This window comes from Cibotium barometz, chromosome 48, assembly GCF_041138505.1.
Source record: "Cibotium barometz isolate CiBa-2024 chromosome 48, ASM4113850v1, whole genome shotgun sequence".
Lineage (NCBI taxonomy): Eukaryota > Viridiplantae > Streptophyta > Polypodiopsida > Cyatheales > Cibotiaceae > Cibotium > Cibotium barometz.
The window spans coordinates 26,599,069-26,619,852 of NC_141093.1; the positions used below are offsets into that span (position 1 = coordinate 26,599,069).

Genomic DNA, 20,784 nt, shown 5'->3' on the forward strand with positions numbered 1-20,784 from the left:
CACGGCAATGGCATAGACTAGTGCTATGGTTTACTCAAGAGATACAATTCACTGATGCAGTTACAGGTTAGTGGTTTGAGAGACCAAATGGGATGCAGAGTGGCCTAGGATAGTGTGGGGAAGGGAACCAAAGGAGTAAATAAGATTTGTCAAGGCAAACCAGTCATGGAGGAGGAGAAAAGTGGTTTGGAGCAGTTTGCATCCAAAAAAGCCTCAGAACTGTGTCCAAATGCAGCATAAACACAGCAGCCAGTAGAGGCTATTAGACTTCTTAGTTCACAGCAATTTTTAGCATTCTTGTAGAGGAAATAAGAGTAGTTTCCTTTGTTACCCATATAGCACAATGTAGTAGCTAAGAAAGAATATCAAAGCATTATAGAGATGGTGAGAAGCATGTTGAAGGGCAAAAAGCTACTCAACATGTTTTTGGCAAATGCAGGCAAAGCAATTGAATCTGCCTAGTTGAAGTTCTACAAAGCCACGCATGACAATCCATGGAAGGAAGTCAAAGGAAACCCACCAAAAGCCATTTGGATACCTTTCCTAGGTGCCATGTTGATGCATCAGTCCAGCACAGATTATGTATTCAAGTTTGTATTGTCCCAATTAGAGAAAAATCACATCGAGATGATGAGATAACAGTTGGTGTACTTTCCATCTCAAGAGAACGAAGCAGCTATCTGCTCAAAGATTTTGTTTGAACAACATTTCACTACTAACGAGATGTGGTCGGATTGGTAGAGTGTAGGCATAAACGGGGCAGAAGAAATGGGGGGATATATGATGTTAGCAGCCAAAAATGTGAATTGAGTCCTGGGTTTAAACATCATGTGTGGTGTGTTTTCAGGTCAAGGATATGTGAGAAAGGACTTCATGCTTGTTGTGGCGATTGTTAGGGGTTTTCAAAGAGTCTAATCAAATCTGATATTGTCCTTGCCATAGGGCGGTGTTTGTTGCCCTAATTTGACATCTTCTCTTCTGGGCTGTAGAATGGTTATACTTCTCCAATTCAGGCTTCTATTACTGAGGATTTGAATCTCAGCGTTTCTCAGGTATCATATGCTTCCCTCATGTAAGTCGATGATTTTTTTTTTTCATTCGTTCTCATCATGTTTCCAAACTTTACTTTCTTTTCAGTTTTATGATACAAGACAACCAACGAGCAAGCACAGGCTCTAAGGTTGATACCAAGGGTCCTGTGAGTATTTATTACCTTAGTATTACCCATGGTAATACCTGAAAGCTGATGCCGGGGGTAATACTAAGGCTCATACAAAGGGCAATACTGAGGGTATTACTTAGAGTTCATTGAGGGGCGACCTTCTCACTGGTCAAAGCATTGCTGCTGATTTTCTTAAAAATGTAATTGCAGTTCTCTTTTTTTGGCTCCATGTCCAATATCGGGGGAATGGTTGGGGCTTTGGCAAGTGGCCAACTTTCAGAATTTCTTGGAAGAAAAGGGGTGAGCATCTCTTCACGGGTGATTTTCGAAGGCTTTAATCTGAGACAATATCACTCTTATTATTTATGCATTGTGGAAACAGGCTTTAGTTGCAGCAGCAGTTCCAAACATATGTGGTTGGGTGGCCATTGCTCTGGCAGAGGTGGGTCACTGGGGAGAGCTGATTTTGAAATCCAAGAAAAATGCCATAAAGGCTGCTTTGACTATCAGGTATCGTGTGTCCGTACTGCTTGCAAGTCTGTGACGCCTGCAATTCTGACATACCAATCCATTTTTTTTTTTTTGGGTTCCATCAACAGGCCTTGTACACTCTGTATGTCGGACGGATTCTGGTGGGGTTTGGTGTAGGCGTGATATCCTTCACTGTGAGCCATTCACTCTCTTGCAAGTCTTGAATGCTTTGTTGTATAGTTTAACCTGTCACTCACGTGCTCATGGTTTCTATTATCTGCGAGCTAGCAGGTTCCCATCTACATTGGTGAGATAGCTCCTATGCAACTGAGAGGTACCCTTGGTACTGCAAATCAGGTTGGTCTCACGTCTTAAGACGAAAGGTTTTTTTCTCTTTAGTAATCTAAACAGGATGCCAATGCAGAGATTGTGCCAGAGGTTGTTGGTTTAACTTGAGTTTTTGTCATTTCAACAGTTTTCTGTAACATTAGGTATCCTGCTGGCATATTTGATAGGGATGGCGATCGAGGGGTGGCGTTCACTTGCAGTTGTTGGTGAGTAATCATTTCATGCTTGCAACGACGAACGTAGGGAAATGCGATACGTAGTGTGAATTGCAGAATTCCGCGAATCATTGAGACTCCAGTTGCAGTTGAAGACTTAAACCTAGATTAATGTTAAGCACATGAGAGATTAACGCTTCAGGGCGAGAATGGACGACGCTCGGGTCGTATGGATTGGCAGAGTTTCTTGGTAATCGTCGTGAAGAGGAGACAGTCTTGTCTGTTTCGGTGGAGAGTCGATCGACATTGGGTTGGTGTTCGTGTACTGGTCCCACGAGGTAGGCTTGGCGATTGTGATGGTGCCCAGGCAATGGATCTTATTCTACGAGGGACAATGACCAGAGTTTTTTGTTGGTCTATGCGTCGAGCATGGCTGATGTTTCCATCTTCGGGGAACAGTGTGTTCCCAGTTCCGTAGCAACAAAGATGGTCTTCCCCCACGTGTTGCAGCCAGAGGCAGCATTTCGGGCAGAAGGGGGGGCAGGGTGCTGCTCCCAAATTTTGGTGTGTGGGATCCGCGTGTTGAAGCTCCAACACACAACTCTTGCAGGCAGGTCAACCGTAATCGTCGAGGCTATGACTCTGATTTGTTCTGAGAGCCTTGCTAGGTGTATTGGAGGAGTTATGATCCGGTAGAGTTCTGAGATCATTGTTTGGTGTTGCTGAAGTCTGGGCAGGATGGTGTTCCCTGTTCATAGTTTGAGGTTTATAACGGACGTATTGGTTGCAGCTCATAATTCTATACCATGGAGGTCAGTGCAAGTTGGTGCTTGACTTCGGAGTTCTAGGCAGATTGTTGCTTGAATTCATCGTCAGGAGACAACTTTGCGAGGAGTTTGGCATTTGTTTTGACGAAACGAATTGATCGGTGCATTTTCCGTGGTGTATCCAGTATCGGCCAGTATTGGAGTGTCCATGGATGCATCATCATCAACTTGGTTTCTTCAGACTTGCCCACTTTGAGCTGTAGAGGGGGTGTTAGAATGTGCATCTTTTGTGCACTTGGGGGTGGGAACTACCTCTTGTAATGGGATGGGCTTTTATGCACGACACGTGGCATTTATCCAAGTCCTCGGGTATTTATGCAAGTCGTGGGCCTTCATGTGCAAGTCGGCCATCATCATGTGCCTCCTTTATAAGGCCCTGCTCCCCACACACTTTACTCACTCATCTACAGTGTGAGCACTTATACACCTGGTCCACTGGCAGGGTATGACCCTTGTAAACATCTTATGCTAATGCCATTGACTTGTCTACTTTCTCTGTCCCCTCTAGTGCCATTGCTCTTCATCAATTTGCACGGCCGGTGAGACCTCCTCTGTGATGGTCCGCACAAGCATTGAATGTGTCTTTGAATCTCGATTCTCCGAGTCTTGTAATTCCGCAACGAATTCATCCTGTTGATCTTGAGTCCACCTCCTAGAGTTCTGAGGACGCTCGGGTTTCCTCTCAGTGCCCTGAACAATATTCCACAAACCCTTGTGGATGAACCAGATCCGCATTTGAAGCTTGCAATGGGCATAGTTGGGTCCTTTCAACTTGTCATCCTTGTTCGTAAGGGGGGAGCCATATCCACAGCAACCAAGAACACAAATCTCAGCTCTCCAAGACTCCTTTCAAGTGCTTTCCAACAAAGCGTGGCTCCAGAACCGATAAGCCCCCTCTCAAACCTGAGAGAGATAGAGGCTGGACAACAGCAAAATAGTCCTAGAAACCATCGGGAACCTCCTACTGGAAGGGTAGGGACTCATGGACTTTGGAGGAAGAAGATGTACAACCACTTGTCTGGCAACACCACATGCAAGAAGCTCACCACAATTGATGCTGAAACAGAAAACGCAGCCAATAACTCCACAACTTGCTTCTGAAGAGCAAAATGCAGCCTGTAGGGCTGAAACCGGCCTCTGGTAGAAACCAAAGTGCGGTAGACTAGCAGTCACCCTTCCAATTGTAGTCCAAATAAATAACAAATTAACAGGAGCTAGAATGCTCCAAAACTGAAAGGAAATCGACACCTGTTGGCCCCAAAGCTTGGCACCCCTTTCGGTATTTCTTTATTCAAATTCAATGAAATGTATAACTGAGTACAACAAAGCCAGTCCAGGAAAGTAAACCTGCATGTCCAATCTGGTAGCCCTCAAGACCTCTTAGCACAGAGGATTCACACACAAATCTGTGTCCCACAAAAGCAACACACTGTGCTTTCCTCTAATCAACCAAGACAATTCAACAGGGCAGCCTTGAGCACACATCTGGCTGTTCCATGAACATGGTTTCAAACTCAGCTCAAATACACATCCACTGTCCAATCTCTGTTTCCACCCTTCAAACTGCCATACCCCTCCTCTCACAAGGGGCCAGATGAAACAACTCTGCAGCCAGTGGAAAGAAAGAAAGATTGATATGTTCAGAGCTTACCAATTTTAATGCGTGGTTCTGCACCAGAGGGATTGACCGTACCAGTCTGTACTTGCAGCTGCCTGCATCAGCAACTCTGCATCACACGTGTGCACTTGTCTGTACGAATTTGTACTTGCAGCACATGTGTGTACCCGTCTGTACTTTCCCCCCTTGCAGCCACCTCAGAACAATACTTGCAGCTGTTCTCTTTATGCACCGACTGTACTCTGATGATGCGCCGCCTGCAGTTGATGATACGCCGCCTGCAGCTGTTCAGGACCGAACAGGATTGTACCCGCTTGTACCTGTCCATACAGGTCTGCAGTACCTGACCGTACATGCTGGACAGGGTTGTCCTTGTCCACATGTACCTGTCCGTACAGGTCTGCGCTTGCAGTTGCCTGCACAGTAGCAGCCTGTACCTGGTCGCCCTGCAATCACCTACGCCAGTTGATGTGCAGCAGCTTGTACCTGCTGTCGTACAGTCGTCGCTTGTACCAGCTGTACGGAATTGCACCGTACCTGATTGTACATGCTGTCAGTACCTTGGTCGCCAGTACCGCCAGGACCGCTTGTACCAGCCGCCAGTCAATCTGCAGCCGCCTGTTCTGTACGGCCTGCAGCCAGTGTTCTGTACGGCCTGCAGCCAGTGTTCTGTACGACCTACTCTCCACGCAGCAAAACCAGCAGCCACTCTCTATGCAGCCAGTCGACTCTTTTTCCCTTCTCCTCCACGCAGGTAGCTTGCACGACTTCTCTCCAAAAGCAAGAGAGAGAGAGAAGAGAGGGGCGTGTACCTCCAAAAGTGGAGTTGCCCCTTTCCCAAAAATATCCTAGTGGCCCCTTTCTAAAATTTATCAAACTTCCTAAGGGTCACTTATGCCTAGGGGCCACCCAAGGTTAAAACATTAAAAATGATAAATCCCTTGGTCCCCCTTCACACTTGGGGATGTCCACACATATTTCTTTTTGTCTGGGCACCCAAATATGAATCATTAAATATTTATCTTGCTCACCAACCACCATGCCCACACTTGTGTTGTTCCACTTTCACAGGGTCATGACATACCCCCCTCTTGAAAAATGGCAAGCGTCCTCGATTGCAATCTGGTGATACAGCAAAATATCCAAAGTGAAATGTATAGTATGGCAAGATCAGCGTCCCAATCTCTCTAAGCCATGCATATGTAACAACATTCACTGCAAACCAATGGTATAGTAGTAGTCCAAGTTGTATACCATTGTGAACCATACATAACCACAATATCCAATGTGACTAGTACACATATATCATAGAAGTCCCATAAACAGATGTACTATCAGCCATCAATACCTTCGGGTGAGACAAAAGCTGCACCAAGCGACCTCTAGATGTCATCTGAGCTTGTCTATATCAAGGGAGTGGAGGTGCTACCCCCCTCTTGAGCATCAGGCAATGCTCCAGACCCATGCTCTGCTGAACCTGAATGAGCCGTAACAAGAGTCGGCTCCAACTCAAAGGCATCGAGATAAAGCTGCAAAACCTGAGGTGAATCTGTTAAGTCACCTTCCTCCATCCACTTCGCATCCATTGGTGAGTAGTTCTTGAACTTCACAAGATAGCGACGGGAAACTTTACCTCATACCTTTCTTTTCTTATGTGCCAGTATCTGCTCTGGAATAAGAACCTCATCAAGTTCCTCAACTTCCGGCTGAGCCTCATCTGATACATCCTCAGGCACATCCCCACGGAAAGGTCTAAGTAGACTCACATGAAATGCATTGTGAATCCTCCAGTGATCTGGTATCTTCAAGTGATAGGCCACCTCACCAATCTTTTCCAATACCTGAAAAGGTCCATAATAGCGCATGCTCAACTTAGGGAATAAGCGCTCTTTACCCTTCATCTTCTTGAGCCTAGCTTTTTCAAATCGCAAAAGAACCCAATCACCCAATGCAAACTCTACCCAATGCAAACTCTAATGCACGTCTGTGACGGTCTGTTGCTTTCTTTTGCTTTTGCTGAGTTTTCTTGAGTGCCAACTTAACTCTCCGATAAGCTTCATCCATGTTCTCCACATACTGATCAGCCTCAAAGATCTTATCCTTTGTGTGCAAAATGGGTGGTACCTTCTTCTCTCCTTCCACAATCTCAAAAGGCGCCTTGCCCGTCGAGGTATGGACTGTGTTGTTATAAGCAAACTCCACCAAAGGAAGATACTTTTCCCATTGTTGCTTGTGCTCTGACACATAACACTTAAGAAGATCTAACACTGTAGAATTAGCCTCTTCCGATTGACCATCTGTTTGTGGATGAAATGAAGATGAAAACTTGAGAGTTGTACCCATGTTGTCAAACAACCCTCTCCAGAATAAACTCGTCATCCGTGGATCACGGTCACTAATGATAGACGAAGGCAAACCATGATACTTGAAGATGTTCGCCATGAACAACTTCACCATATGATCAACTTTGATCGTTTTACGCACGAGAATGAAATGAGCCTGCTTACTGAACCTGCATATGATAGTCCAAATGTCATCATTCCCCGTTTGTGTACGTGGAAGATCAAATATAAAATCCATGGCAATGCTCTTCCATGGTCTATCTGGAATAGGTAAAGGCTGAAGTAACCCTGGTGTCTTTTGACGGTCAAACTTCACCTTCTGACATATGATGCATTGCCTAACAAAAGCATCAACATCTCTTCTCAAGGTTGGCCAATAAAAGAAAGTCTCAACTGCTTTTATCGTGGCATCAATACCTCTATGACCCGCATACGGTGGAGCATGACTTTCAATCATAACCTTGAGTCATAATTGCCTGGTAACACACAGTCTACCATGCATCAACAAAAAACTATCCCTGAGAGTATAATGATCATGCCGCTGACCCTTAGACATCTGATCATACAACCTTCCGAAGTCCTCATCATGGGCATACTGCGCTTTCATCTCATCAAGCTCATGATGATAAGCAAGTGAAACTGCTGAGACCTGTGGCTTGCGTGACAAAGCATCTGCCACAACATTCTTTTTGCCTTTCACATGCACAATTTGGAAGTGGAACATAGACAAAAAGTTGGCCCATCGCATATGCTTCTCAGAAAGTTTAGTTTGCGTGAGGAAATAACGCAAGGTTTGATGATCTGTCTGCACAGTGAAATCAGCCCCAAGCAAATAGTGTTTCCATGTAGAAAGAGCATGAATTACAGCCAACATCTCTTTCTCATAAACCTGTAAATGCTTCTTGGCATTCTGCAATATACGACTCTCATAGGCTATCACATGTCCTTCCTGCATGAGAACTGCCCCAATGCTGTTTCCACATGCATCACACTGGACAACAAAAGCCTTTCGGAGATCCGGTAATACCAATACGGGATCCGAAGTAAGCTTTTTAAAGGCTGTAATTTCCCGATCAGCCCATCTAAATGGAGTTGCCTTCTTTGTTAAGGCATGAAGGGGCGAAGCAATCTCAACAAAATATCGTATGTACCGCTTGTAGTAGGAACACAATCCCAAAAAGCTACGTACATCATGCACGGTCCTCAAATCTGGCCAATTAAGAATTGCTTCCACCTTCGAAGGATCCATACGGACTCCATGCTTAGACACAATATGCCCCAAGAAGTGTATCTTTTGCAAGAAGAACTCCCTCTTCTTGCCATTAATGACCAGCCTATGCTTCCGGAGTTCTTCAAACACAATGGCGAAATGCTTGCTAGTCAGGTGAGCCAACATAGTCAACACTGATTTTGCATCCACGATAAACAAACTAGGGAACTAGTGGAATTTCTCCAAATCTGATGTGCACTCTTGATTCTAAGGGCTCTATCCCTAATAGGCAGTCAACATACACGTGGGATGCCTAAAGGAAATTTTGTAGGTAATCTAGGCTTTGATACCATTGTAGAACTACTAGCGCCGTGCAAGTGCTTATTGAGAGAGAGAGGTAGTGGAACACATTTTGACACAAGCACACACAAATCATCCTAACTCTAATTTGTGCTATAAAAAATACAACTGAATTTCACTTTGCACATAAGGCGATCAATTCCCTGCTAGTTGCTGCAGACAAAGCGTCCTTGTGCAAAACAGGTGAAGATTTCTTCCTCACTCTCCAAAACTCCTGAACACTAGTGCGTTGAGAAGCTTGGAGTGCAGAAATGCTTGATGATTGGGTTGGGGATCGGAACACCTATCGATAAGGTTCCATAATGCTAGTTGGCAGTTGTAACTGAATCATGGGCTGTTCAGCTGGGTAATTATTGGCAAACCTTATAATTAATCTACATAACACTGCCTGAATTTGCACATGTTGGGCGCACAAACTAGGCCAACCCAATTTTGTTGTTGGTCCAGCCAATTTGAGCCCCAAACTGACCTTAAGCTGCCCCTTTACATGTATGCAGCCCAAGTAGCCCATACGCCCTGCCTACCTGCGCGCCTCCTGCTGCTGCCACCCTACGCTGTGGTGGGCTGCATGTGCTACTGCCTGTACCTGCAGGTGTGTCACAGTTTAGCCCAAAGTGAATGTAAAATGCTATCAGTGTATCCCTCCATGTTGATCAGTGTATGCACTTTTGTTTGGAGTAAAGAATGAGATTAGGAGGGCTTCTGTTCTCCCATGTGCTCTACAAAGGCTAACAACTCTCTGGTAATGATCGTGTCGATCCCTGTTCACTACCTTACAATGGCTCATGGATACATGAAACATGTTTTGCAGGTGTGATTCCGTGTGCTTTATTGATACTGGGACTTTTTTTCATCCCTGAATCTCCAAGATGGCTGGTTTGTACCGTGTAAAGATTAAGAAAAGCTGTAGATTTTCAAATCATACTCAGATTAAATGGAAGTACTTAAAAGTGCATCAGAGTGTGTGTGCATATTTTGTTTGCTTTAAAAATGAGAGCATGCAACACAAGGAGCTGCTTGATGCAGGCGAAGATTGGACGGAATGATGATTTTAAGGCTTCCCTTCAAGTACTTCGTGGAAAGAAAAGCGATATCATTGTAGAAGCTGAGGAGATTCAGGTGGATGTTTCTCTCATGCAGCTTTCATGTTTCTTGTAGTAAAGGATTTTTTTAATGCTAAGATATTATTTACGACACTATCTAGAATCTAATGATGGTCGGGACAAATTAGCGAGTCAGGCTAACAGGAAAAGAGCGTGGATTGGCTATCCACACGTCCCCTCCCCATACAAGGAAAAGAGTCGACCAACCCGCAGGGGGCTAAGGGGTAATCTCTCTCCCTGTTTCGCATCATTTTTGGCGCTCTGCTTCTCCGTACACCCTCCGTACCTGCTGCCTCTGTTCCCTACAGTCAGCATACAGCTGCCACTGTTTGTATGGCTGCTTATACCAGCTGCCCAGATGGCTGTACTGTCCGTACTGCCTGTCATGCTCTGGACACTGCTCACGCTGTGTGGAACTGCCTGTTGACTGCCCTAAAACTGACCGACCTGTTCACATCTGTACACAGCCTGTATGGTGCTTTCGGGTGGTGTCTACGAGCTGCCCGAAAATCATCATGGCTGCCCGGAAATGAAGGTGACTGCTTGTTAACTCATATTTATTGCCGGGCACTTGTCTTGGCCATGTGGGAGTTACAAGGTTGCTCGTGGATCTCTACTTTATTGCCAACCGCCGAAGAACATGGAGACCGTGTTTATTGGTGCCTAGCTTAGGTGCTCTTGTATCGAGAGTCCATCAGCCCGGTAGGTTGTTGGTTGATTGTCTAGAAAGCTGTTAACTTGAAGAGCTAGCTTGGGTGTTTGTCTCTTGCACGTAAATCACAGCACATTGGTTAACTTTCCACTTGGCTTGGGTGTGTAAAATCAAAGGAAAATGGGGGACACCCGCTTTTCTCTCCCCTCTTAAATGTGATCGGGGAGGACATTGGACACATTTTCTATGATGGAAAACATATGCATGTCCCTACCAGGAATGGGTTTGAACTTGTGGAACCACTTTATGTGCAAAATCACTTTTCTCTCTCCTCTTAATTGTGAATGGGGAGGACACTTGACACATTCTCTGTGATGGAAAACATATGCCTACCGGTGGTGACATAGGAAACGGCCGGTTCCAAGGGGAAAAACATGAAAACGGCGTTTTTGGTGGCCTTGTTGCCAGAAACGGGTCTGAAACGTGTATCATTTAGGAACGCCCGTTTCTCACAGGAAACGGGCAGTGTGCGGGCTGGAAATGGGTGGAAACGTTTTTTATTTTTTGCTTTGAAAACCTTAGTCTGACTCTACCCATTTTTTATAAAGTTGTTTATGCAGGCGGTTTTTTTTCTTAAAAAAGTCCAGCCCATTTTTTTAAAAAAGCAGCCCATTTTTTCCTTTAGAAAAAAAGTGCAGCCTTTATTCTTAAATAAGTCCAGCCCTTTTTTAAGTGCAGCCCGTTTTTTTCCTTTAGAAAAGAAGTGCAGCCCGTTTTTTTAAACAGAAAAGTGTAGCCAGTTATTTTTTTTAAAAAAAATGTGCAGCCCGTTTTTTCACGTGCAGCCAGTTTTTTTTTTTTCAAAAAAAATTTGTGCAGCTTGTTTTTTCCTTCCGGTTATTTTTCAATACGTTGGGCATAAGCCCATTTTTTTTTATACGTTGGGCTGTCGGCCCATGGCTGCAGACTCTGTATAAAAAACAGAGCAGCTTGTACTTTCTCACAAGAGTACACTTGGAAGTTGGTACAGCTTGAGCTCGTGCCTCTCATTCAGAGCTCTAATTCCAAGGTTGCTTGAGAGTTGACAGCCAACATTAGAGTCTCTCTCTCTCTCTCATCAGATTTTAAAGATCTAGATTTTTGTTATCTTTCTTTATTACTATTTTGTACCTAGGATGATGTACGTCATGGATATGATGTAACCTTTTGGTCTCATAGGTCATTTGGCACTGTCGTGTCTAGCTCGAAGAGGCCCAAAACCTCCTCGTGGACTTGGTGGGATGAGGTCATGGAGGAGTACGCCTACAAAACGGATGGCACTAAGCGGTGGAAATGCAAATACTGTAGTCAAAGTAAGAGCGGGAGTTCATCTTGCATTCGATCGCATTTGCTTCATGTCCCGGGGCAGGAAATAGCATTTTGTTCCTCCATTACTAGCGAAAGGTGGGAGGAGCTCCGAAAGAAAGAGAAGGACATGCAACCAGCCCCAGCAGCTCGACAGACTGGGAATGGAGTGGATCCTACTACATACGTGGGATCTTCGCAAAGCATAGGGAGCAGGATGCCATCATTTTTTGGACTTGCGGCCACGCCGTTTGGGCCACTACCAATGCTGCCCAGGGGAGCTTCAATGAGGCAGAGCACTCGTCCAACTCGGTGGGATCCTAAGGAGGAGGTGGATGCAGCAGTCGTTGGTTTCTTCTACCATGACGCCATCACCTTCCAAGCAACTTGGAGCTTCTATTTCAAGGATATGGTGAGAAAAATTGCAGAGTTTGGACCCACCTACACTCCCCCTACTTCTGAGGCCTTGAGGACTACTATCTTGTCAAAGGAGAAGGACACAGTGCATGCAACGACGGAGGTTGTGAGGTCCTCTTGGGAGCGGAACGACATCACTCTTATTATAGATGGATGGAGTGACACACAGTCCAAGTCGATTCATGGAGTCATTGCCTATTCTAGGGGGCAAGCATACTTCATTAGTGCACATGACGCATTGGAGACAGGGAAGAGTGCAGAGACATTATTCAAAGAGTGGTCCGATGCGGTAGAAGTAGTTGGTCTTGAGAAGGTGATATAGCTTGTGACCGATGGGGAGCCAACAAACAGGGCAGCTGGGAGATTGTTGGAGCAGCGATTTCCACATATCACTTTCTCTGTGTGCATGGCCCATTGTTTGAACAACCTGCTCAAAGACCTAGGACACATAAAGTGGTAGCAGATACCATAGAGAAGGGCAACCAGATTGTGTCCTTCATTTACAGGCACACTTTCTTGTTGGCTGAGTTCAGGAAGAGGTCGCAAAGAGATCTTTGAAAGTATTCGGACACTCTTTTGGGATACAACTTCTTGATGATGGAGTACATATAGAAGAGCTCTAGTGCTCTAAAGAAACTCATGGTGAGTGATGAGTTTGAGAAACATCATCTAGCACGCACAAAAGCAGGGAAGGATTGCAAGGCAAACATCGCAGACTTGGAATTTTGGGAGCAGTGCAAGAAAATTGTCGATCTAGGGATGCCCATCATCCACTTGTTAAGGATGACAGATGCTTTGCAGCCATGTATTGGTCAAATTTATGAAGCAATGGACAGGATGATAGAGAAGCTGGCGCAAATAGAGACAAATAAAGTCTTGTATATGGAGATGAGGAATATATGCGCTGAGAGGTGGAGTGAGCACCATTCTCCTATGCATGCAGTAGCTCTTGTGGTCGATCCATATTTCCAATCAGGGAAGCAGTATGCAGATGGGGAGGTGTCAGCTTGGTGGGACAAGGTGCTCGACAAACTTGTGCCAGATCCAACTCTACAAAGAACCATCAGGAATCAATTAGCTGACTACAGGGCCCTCAAAGAAGAGGTTTGGTAAAGTGAATGCTTTGCTGGATCGAATGACCACTGATCCATGTGTGTGGTGGGAGGATTATGGAGCAGATGCACTAGAGTTGCAAGGGCTTTGCCATCAAGATTCTAAGCCAAGCTGTGAGGTCGTCTTGCTTAGAGCAACTATGGAGCTCATTCAGCCATGTCGCTTCAAAGAAGCGTAACCGTCTTGGCACTCTAAAAGCCAATGACTTGGTTTATGTGAGTGCCAATCTACATCTTTTTGAGCGCTTGGAGTTTCCAGATGCTTGGAAGCATAGGTCTGAGGAGGACGAAGAGGATTTGAGGAGATGGAGCAGCCCTCTACTCCACCCGACATGGTTGCTAGTTCTTCTGCTACAGCAACAGGAGATTGTGGCTCCAACGAGCTTGATGATCATGATTTTTTCGAGCCAGAAGGTTTTTATTCCGGTTTTTGAGCTATCCTCTCACTTATCGAACTTTTGTAACTTGTATAAATGAAGGGGTCTCAAATTCTTATTGTTGTTCATTATTTACATTTTTCTATGTTTTTCATTGTTGTTCATTATCTATTCCAATAATTTATACTTAGTCGACTCCACCACGGTCCCTAGTGACAAGCGTTTCAGGTTTCAACGTGTTCGTCGTTTCCGTTCCCGTTTCCCGTTTCTGGTGACTACGCCTACCGGGAATGGGTTTCAACTTGTGGAACTACTTCATGTGCAAAATCACTATCAATGGGGTAACCATGAAATAGCACATGAACTCCACATGCTACATCACGAGCTTGGCATTGAGTACTCCCGTTCTCCGAGCGAAACCTTTTGAGCGAGGAAAAAATCAGGTGACACATTCCAAGGAATAGGCACACAAGAAGGCTAAGGCCAGTAATGAGAACACTATAGGTGTGCAACACAAATTCAACACATCTAGAAATGGATTACATGTGTTTTTGTATAGAACTTTTCCTCCACAACTAGTACACCTTCAAACTTCATCGGTAAATGGAAAGCCGCATGCAAATCATTACGATTCAAAATCAATTACACCATCACCAAGACATGTATTGAGATTGAAACATTTGACAACAAAAGAGAACACAACAAAGCATCCGACACTTTTCAAACTTCCTTAATAACAGGGCAAGTGGCAACTTTTCAAAAATCTGTCAACTCTAGTGGATTACAAAAACATAATGTGGACAGGAAGGCATAGCCTGCCTAAATAACGTAGGTGCAATTGCAAGGATGAATATCAGTAGAGCCCCGAAATGTGGCACATAAATACCAAGATGGATCAAGATGTCATAATTGTTTCTGCACCAAGATGGATCAAGATGTCATAATTGTTTCTGCGCTGATTCAGTCAGAATTCTAATTCAGTCAGAATTGATTCAGTTAGGGTTTAGGGTTGGTTCAGCGAGAATTGATTCAGTTATCAACATTGATTTAGTCAGAATTGATTCAGTCAGCACTGGCACTGATTCAGTCAGCACTGATGCAGTACTGATTTAGCACCGGCATTGATTCAGTTAGCACTGATTCAGCACTGGCACTGATTCAGTTAGCATTGATTCAGACAGAATTGATTCAGTCAGAATTGAATCAGTTAGCACTGATTCAGCACTGGCACTGATTCAGACAGAATTGATTCAGTCAGAATTGAATCAGTCATAATTGATTCAACACTGGCATTGATTCAATCAGAAATGATTGAGACAGAATTGATTTAGTCAGCAGTGATTCAGCACTAGCATTGAAGTAAGATTACATCTTAGTGTAGTGGCTAAGGTTAGGATTTCATTTAAAAATTACGGATAAGGCTCACATTACGTTTGGCTTTACCTTAGTAGAGCCACTAGGTAAGTTTGTCGAGGAGACGTAGCTCTTGTTCATGCCTGTGTTTGTATTGCGGGCGGCATTTTGTTGTAGCCACAGCGCCTGAGAGTCCGAGAGAACAAATGATCATGCGGTTACTATAATGATGTTGGTAGCTGGCGACCTACGGGTAAGCCCATTACCCTGTCGTGTTTGTAGCATTCGCCTTGCTTTCATTTCTCTCTCTCGCGTCCTCATTCCGTCTTAGTCTATTGGCAGAACATTGTCTTTGCAGGAGTTTGAGCACCTTGGCAAATCATTGTCCACGTTTCCGAGAGCATGGTGGTGCAAAAGTGTGCGTATGCGTGAGTTCAACCACTTTCGTATGGGATCTGAACACACAAACATTATGCTGATTGTTAAAAAAAAAACCCCTAAAGGAGGCCGCGACCCCTTCGACGCGGCCTCCTTGAGGGGTTTTTTTTTGAATGCGTGGTGGTTTTTTTAATTACAAAAAAAACTACCCTCAGGGATAGTTTTGTTTTGAAGCACATGCAGTGCAGGTAGAGGAGCCGGGCAATGTTGAGCCACCGGGTGAGTGGGAGCTGGCAGCAGCTGGCTAAGCTGGCCGTCGTGCAAGTGTGAGCCATCATAAAGGGGAGTCAGAAGAAGAAAATGTGCGTGTTGGCCTTTAGCTTCACATAAAAAATATACCTAGGGGAGGCCGTGCCAGGGCATGCTTTTTTTAAAAGGAAACTACTTGGTGATGCTGAGGAAATTTGTTTAGTCTGATTTTAAAGCACCATGAATATCATGGAAGGAGTTAATCCATGAATATCATGAAAGGTATAATTTACCAAGCAATGCGTTCAATATTGACTTAATTCATGCCAAGTTTGTGAAGCAGGGTGGCAATCGCAATCGCCTCTATTGAGACAAATACGGTCATGGAATAAACAAGTTGCACTTGTAGAGAACGAGTAAGAAAATCACGAAGCGAAGCCTGGCAACCCTTTATATCGTCGAAATCTTTATTCTATATCACACTCGAACTCCATAAGGAAGATACAAATTCCAACATAGAAGTCAAAGAAGAGGAAGAAGAAAGAGAGTCGAAAAGCTGGGACAACTAAAAAAGGCTACTTAACCAATAGATTCGAAAAAAGTGGATTTCAATAATAGAGGATGTGACTATTACAACTTATTGAGCAACCATGACTACTACAACAACTGTGAAAACAACAATCCAATAATAAAAAACAAAAATAGACTAGATATGTAGATTGCCATGCAATGGGACACAATCAGGGCAGTGCCCAAGTCGGTGGCGTAGCCAAGTAGTACTACAATGGATTGCCAATAACTACCAACAACCAAATAATAAAGGAGTACTATACAGCACATGAACAACCAAATAATAGAGGAGTACTATATAGCACACGAATAACCAAACAATAGTTAACTAACAACCATGACTACGACAAATATGAAAACAACAGCCAAATTGTTGGTGTTGGACTCACACACACACACACACACACACACACACACACACAAACCTCCACATTAGGGTTAGGTGCAGGAAGAAGAAGCTCACACAGAAATGAGAGAGAGAGAGAGAGAGAGAGAGAGAGAGAGAGAGAGAGAGAAATGAAATGAAATGTTATATTAACGTCTTCAAAAGGCCATAATGACCTATGAGACCAAAAGTTACATCATGGTGGATCTGATACAATGTCTGGATAAAAAAACCCAGAAAATGAAAAATAAAGATGATACTACTGGCACCTATAAATGAGAGAGAGAGAGAGAGAGAGAGAGAGAGAGAGAGAGAGAGAGAGAGAGAGAGAGAGAGAGAGAGAGAAATGATATGAAATGATATATTAACATCTCTAAGAGGCCATAATGGCCTATGAGACCGAAACTGAGAGTACATCTGAAGTTGGTGTCTCATCAAAGGGAACAACTAAATGAGACTAAAAAGTACAATAAACTAATTGTCCTACAGTTATAAGAACAGAACTGTAAGACTTCGAGATGATATTGAGTAGAAAATACTGGAAAATACTGAAAAATGTATATGAGGTAGATCCATGTATGCTGATCAGTTGAAGTGTTGCCCTCTTCTTAGATCAAGTATCTCCGCCATGGGGCTGTCTAGAATGGAGAGGTCGTAGAAGCGAGGTAGGCGCCTCCGATGCCGAGCAATAATGGCTTTGATTTGGTGATGGTGAGGATGCCGTGGTCAGGATCCTGGTGGGCGTGGTCGACGAGCACGACATAAGATAACTACTCTATCAGTGGTGACTCCTTGGGAGCGTGGTCGGTGCCCTGATGGCCCAATGGAGGAGGTATCAGGAGGTGTGTGGGCTGGGTTGTCGGTGCTGGTGTTGGTGCTGGTGCCGAAGAAATCTGTCAGGGTCCTCCTTCTAGGTACCTCCTGTCTGCCAAGAGGGTCTCTCTGTGTCTCCTAAGCTCAAGTAGAAACAATCCCAGGCATCTTTGATCCTCAAACTCCATGACTCTGCGTAACAGCCCAAAACCCTCTTGGAAGAGGCAGTGATATCTCCCTCGGATCTCATAATAGATTGTACATCGGCAAATGTAGTGTTCCTCTGTCTCTACCTCCTGGTAGCATAGCTGACAAATGCGATCATCTAAGATCTGATGCACATATCACCCTGTCTCAATCTGCAGCTGGTGTGATGAGGTCCGGATCTGTCCAATGGCACAACGTATCCCATGTGATAGGTGTACATCCATGTACGCCGGGCGGGTGATAAAATCATCTGGTGAGAGATGTGGAAAATGGTTCTTGTAATGAGCCATTTTCGTGCTTAAGGGCTCAAGGGGGCTAGTCCATGTCCTCTCTGTGTCCACTCTGACGATATCCATCCTGATCACGCGGTTTTGCTCTAAGCGAGTGAGATCCAAAAATGGACAATCCAGATTGTACTGAAAGGGTGGTAGTGCCTCTATCCGCAAACCATGTAGGTCAAACCATGATCTCATCTGAGCGTACCAGCAATGAGTATCTCCATCCTCTGCCAACTGTATGGATGAGGTCAATGCCAATCGGGAGTACCTCTGCTGAGGGAGCTCCCATAGCCGCTGTAAAAAGGTAACTGCTTGGAATAGGGCCTCGGTTACTACTGGTGGGGCACCCAACTCAGCCCGAACAATCTCATGTGGGACTGATGATTTGCTCCGAATCATGTGGGCAATCATCATAATCAGTGGTCTCTCCATTTGCCTCCATCCCTCATCTGTCCCTCTCTGAGATCTGTGACGTATATTGGGCCCCCAAATTGGAGCTCCGTACAAGAGGGTCGGTGTGAAGCGCATATCAAATAGCCACAATTCGGTGCGTGGCTCCTGAAACTGTATGTGTGCACACGGCCTCTCAAGTGCCCCCAAGGTTGCATGCCCTCGAGCTAATCTAGTTGCTGTTGCCTCCTTCAGGGAGAAATGCAGTCGTGTGAAAGTAACTCCCAAGTAGACATATGACTTGACGTACTCTACCGGCTCCCCTCGGAAAGTGAATTGAGGCTCTGATCTCGTCACCCATGCCTGTGTGGTGCTAAACACCATAACCTTGGTTTTCCCAAGGTTCATTGTCAGATCTCTATCCGCACAGAAAGCCTGTAATGCATCCAGGTGTCTCTGTAATCCCTCCGGAGAGTCTGAGATTAGAACGATATCATCAGCATATAACAAGATGGGTATCAAAACCCCTGCGAGGCATGCCCCTGGGCCTCCCAATCTGTCTACATAATCAGAGACCGCATCAATGTATAGTCCAAAGAGGGTGGGCGATAGCGGGCATCCCTGCTTCACCCCTATCGTGCTGGTCACCCTATCAGATAGTCCGCCTGGAGCTTGGACTCTGCCTGTCACAGACTCATACAAAGCATATATCCCCCACTGTATATCCTCGGGTACCTCAATGTCATGCAATCTGTGCATAAGCTTGGCACGTGGTACGGTATCGAAGGCTTTGCGGAAGTGTTAGAAGTCATCTCCTGTCTAGATTTATACACCAGGGCCTTTGCTGTGGGTGTGCCCGCCCTTATGAGGTGTTTTCCCATTTTTCCCCACTCTCCGTATTTTTCCCCTAATTTTTCCCATTTTTCTGAGGCTTGGGAGGGCTGCCAGAGGGTGCCAAGAGCAGTACAGTGCTGGCCGACTGGATGTTTATCAGTCGTGGGCACTCTTGCTGCTGGCCGACTGGTTTTGATCAGTTTTGGGCACCAGATTGCTGCATTTATGCAGTCGTGGACCTTTTTATTAGTCGTGGGCTTTTCCTTATGCTGGCCGACTGCCCTCTAGGGAGGTATATATAGGTCCTCAGCCCCCATACCTCATTTGTATCATATCTCGGGATCTTCTTGTGTATATAGAGCAGAGTTACACGCCTACATCTGTCTCTCTCTTGTGCTGTTTTTCTGCCTGCGTTTTTTGCTCTCGTGTTCCCAGATTTGGTCGTCATCTCCGTTGCATATTCTGACATGGTATCAGAGCCCTAGGCTCTAGATAGGTCTTGGGATTTGTGTGAGCAAGAGGGGGCTGTTTTGTGGCTGATTGGTGGACTGTTCTGGACTGTTCGGGAAGAGGAGAAGCAAGAGGAAGGCGGGCTGATTTGCTGGACAGCCACTTGCAGGTATCAGTTCTTCTTTGTTCCCACCCACCCACCCTTTTCAGAGTACATCCCCGCAATGGCAGATCTGTTTGAGATGGCCGAGAGACATGTGAAGATCTCGACACTCCCCACGTTCCCGGTGGACCGTCAGTTGGACGGGAGCAACTACGGCATATGGAAGGTGATGATGGAATCCGTTCTGGAGTCTTACGACCTCGCCGATTTCGTCGTTGTTGGTGTTCCACGGCCGGAAGTAGAGGAAGGGGAGTTACCGTCGATCCGAAAGGACCGGGAGGCCCAGACACAGATGTGGGATCGTGTCAACGCCAGGGTCCGTTCGTTTATTTTCCTCAACTGCACACCGCAGGTAATCAATCATGTAAAGCATATGACGCTGGCCAAAGGTATATGGCAGCATTTGGCCTCACTTTACAACAGGGTATCGCCCATGAAGAGGATTTCCTTGGAAGTACAGATGCGGGTTATGAGCCCTGCAAAGTCGTCGACGATGCGGGAGCATATTAACAAGCTGCAGGCTCTTCAGCAGGAAGTTCTTCAGGCTGGGAAGGAGATATCGTCAGAGGACATGGCCATAACGTTGCTGTCACATTTGCCCTCTTCGTACTCAGCATTCTACTCGTCGTTGATTACCAGTGGCAGGCTCAGCACCATCACGTGGGAGGAGCTTGTGCCCATGGTCTTGGACCAGGAGGAACGATTCATGAACCCTCTTCAGGGTGGAGGTTCGGAGGCCTTTACTGGCCAATGGTCGAAAGGCCGTAACACGGGCAAGGGGAAGGCTTCGTTGGAGAAGTCTTCTGAGAAGATGTCCGTTAGTGACCGCGAGAAATTGAAGGCAGAGAGGACCTGTAATGATTGTGGCGAGAAAGGCCACTACTGGAGGCAGTGTCCCAAGCGGAAGACCGAGAAGGGTGAAGACTCCTCAGCAATCATGAAGACTCCGGCTTTTGTGCACCTGGAGGTGATGGACACCGGTGCTTCATTTTCTTCAGGCAGGGAGGAGATTGGAGGACTCTCCGCAACGGATAATCGGGAGTGGATTCTCGATAGTGGTGCTTCCAGGCACACGACTCCTTCTCGTTCCGGTTTACAGGATCTCTGCAGGCTTTCTGGTCATATTCTTACTGGGGATACGTCCACTATCCCAGTTCACAGTGAGGGCAGGATGGAGATAGTTCCCGATGGCAGAGGGGGGATGCATTCCTCCCAG

The 20,784-nt window shown here is 45.4% G+C and overlaps 1 protein-coding gene across 2 annotated transcripts in view; it reads left to right on the plus strand.

The window, feature by feature from the left end:
* Nucleotides 1-20,784, plus strand: part of LOC147611016 (sugar transporter ERD6-like 4) — a 68,138-nt gene that overhangs the window by 2,796 nt on the left and 44,558 nt on the right. For both annotated transcript variants that reach the window (XM_086785664.1, XM_086785665.1), the window contains exons 2-9: nucleotides 990-1,052; nucleotides 1,373-1,462; nucleotides 1,545-1,604; nucleotides 1,762-1,827; nucleotides 1,925-1,990; nucleotides 2,109-2,187; nucleotides 9,305-9,369; nucleotides 9,520-9,612. In XM_086785664.1, the coding sequence (XP_086641790.1) occupies nucleotides 990-1,052; nucleotides 1,373-1,462; nucleotides 1,545-1,604; nucleotides 1,762-1,827; nucleotides 1,925-1,990; nucleotides 2,109-2,187; nucleotides 9,305-9,369; nucleotides 9,520-9,612 (582 nt within the window). The remainder of the gene's footprint in view (nucleotides 1-989; nucleotides 1,053-1,372; nucleotides 1,463-1,544; nucleotides 1,605-1,761; nucleotides 1,828-1,924; nucleotides 1,991-2,108; nucleotides 2,188-9,304; nucleotides 9,370-9,519; nucleotides 9,613-20,784) is intronic.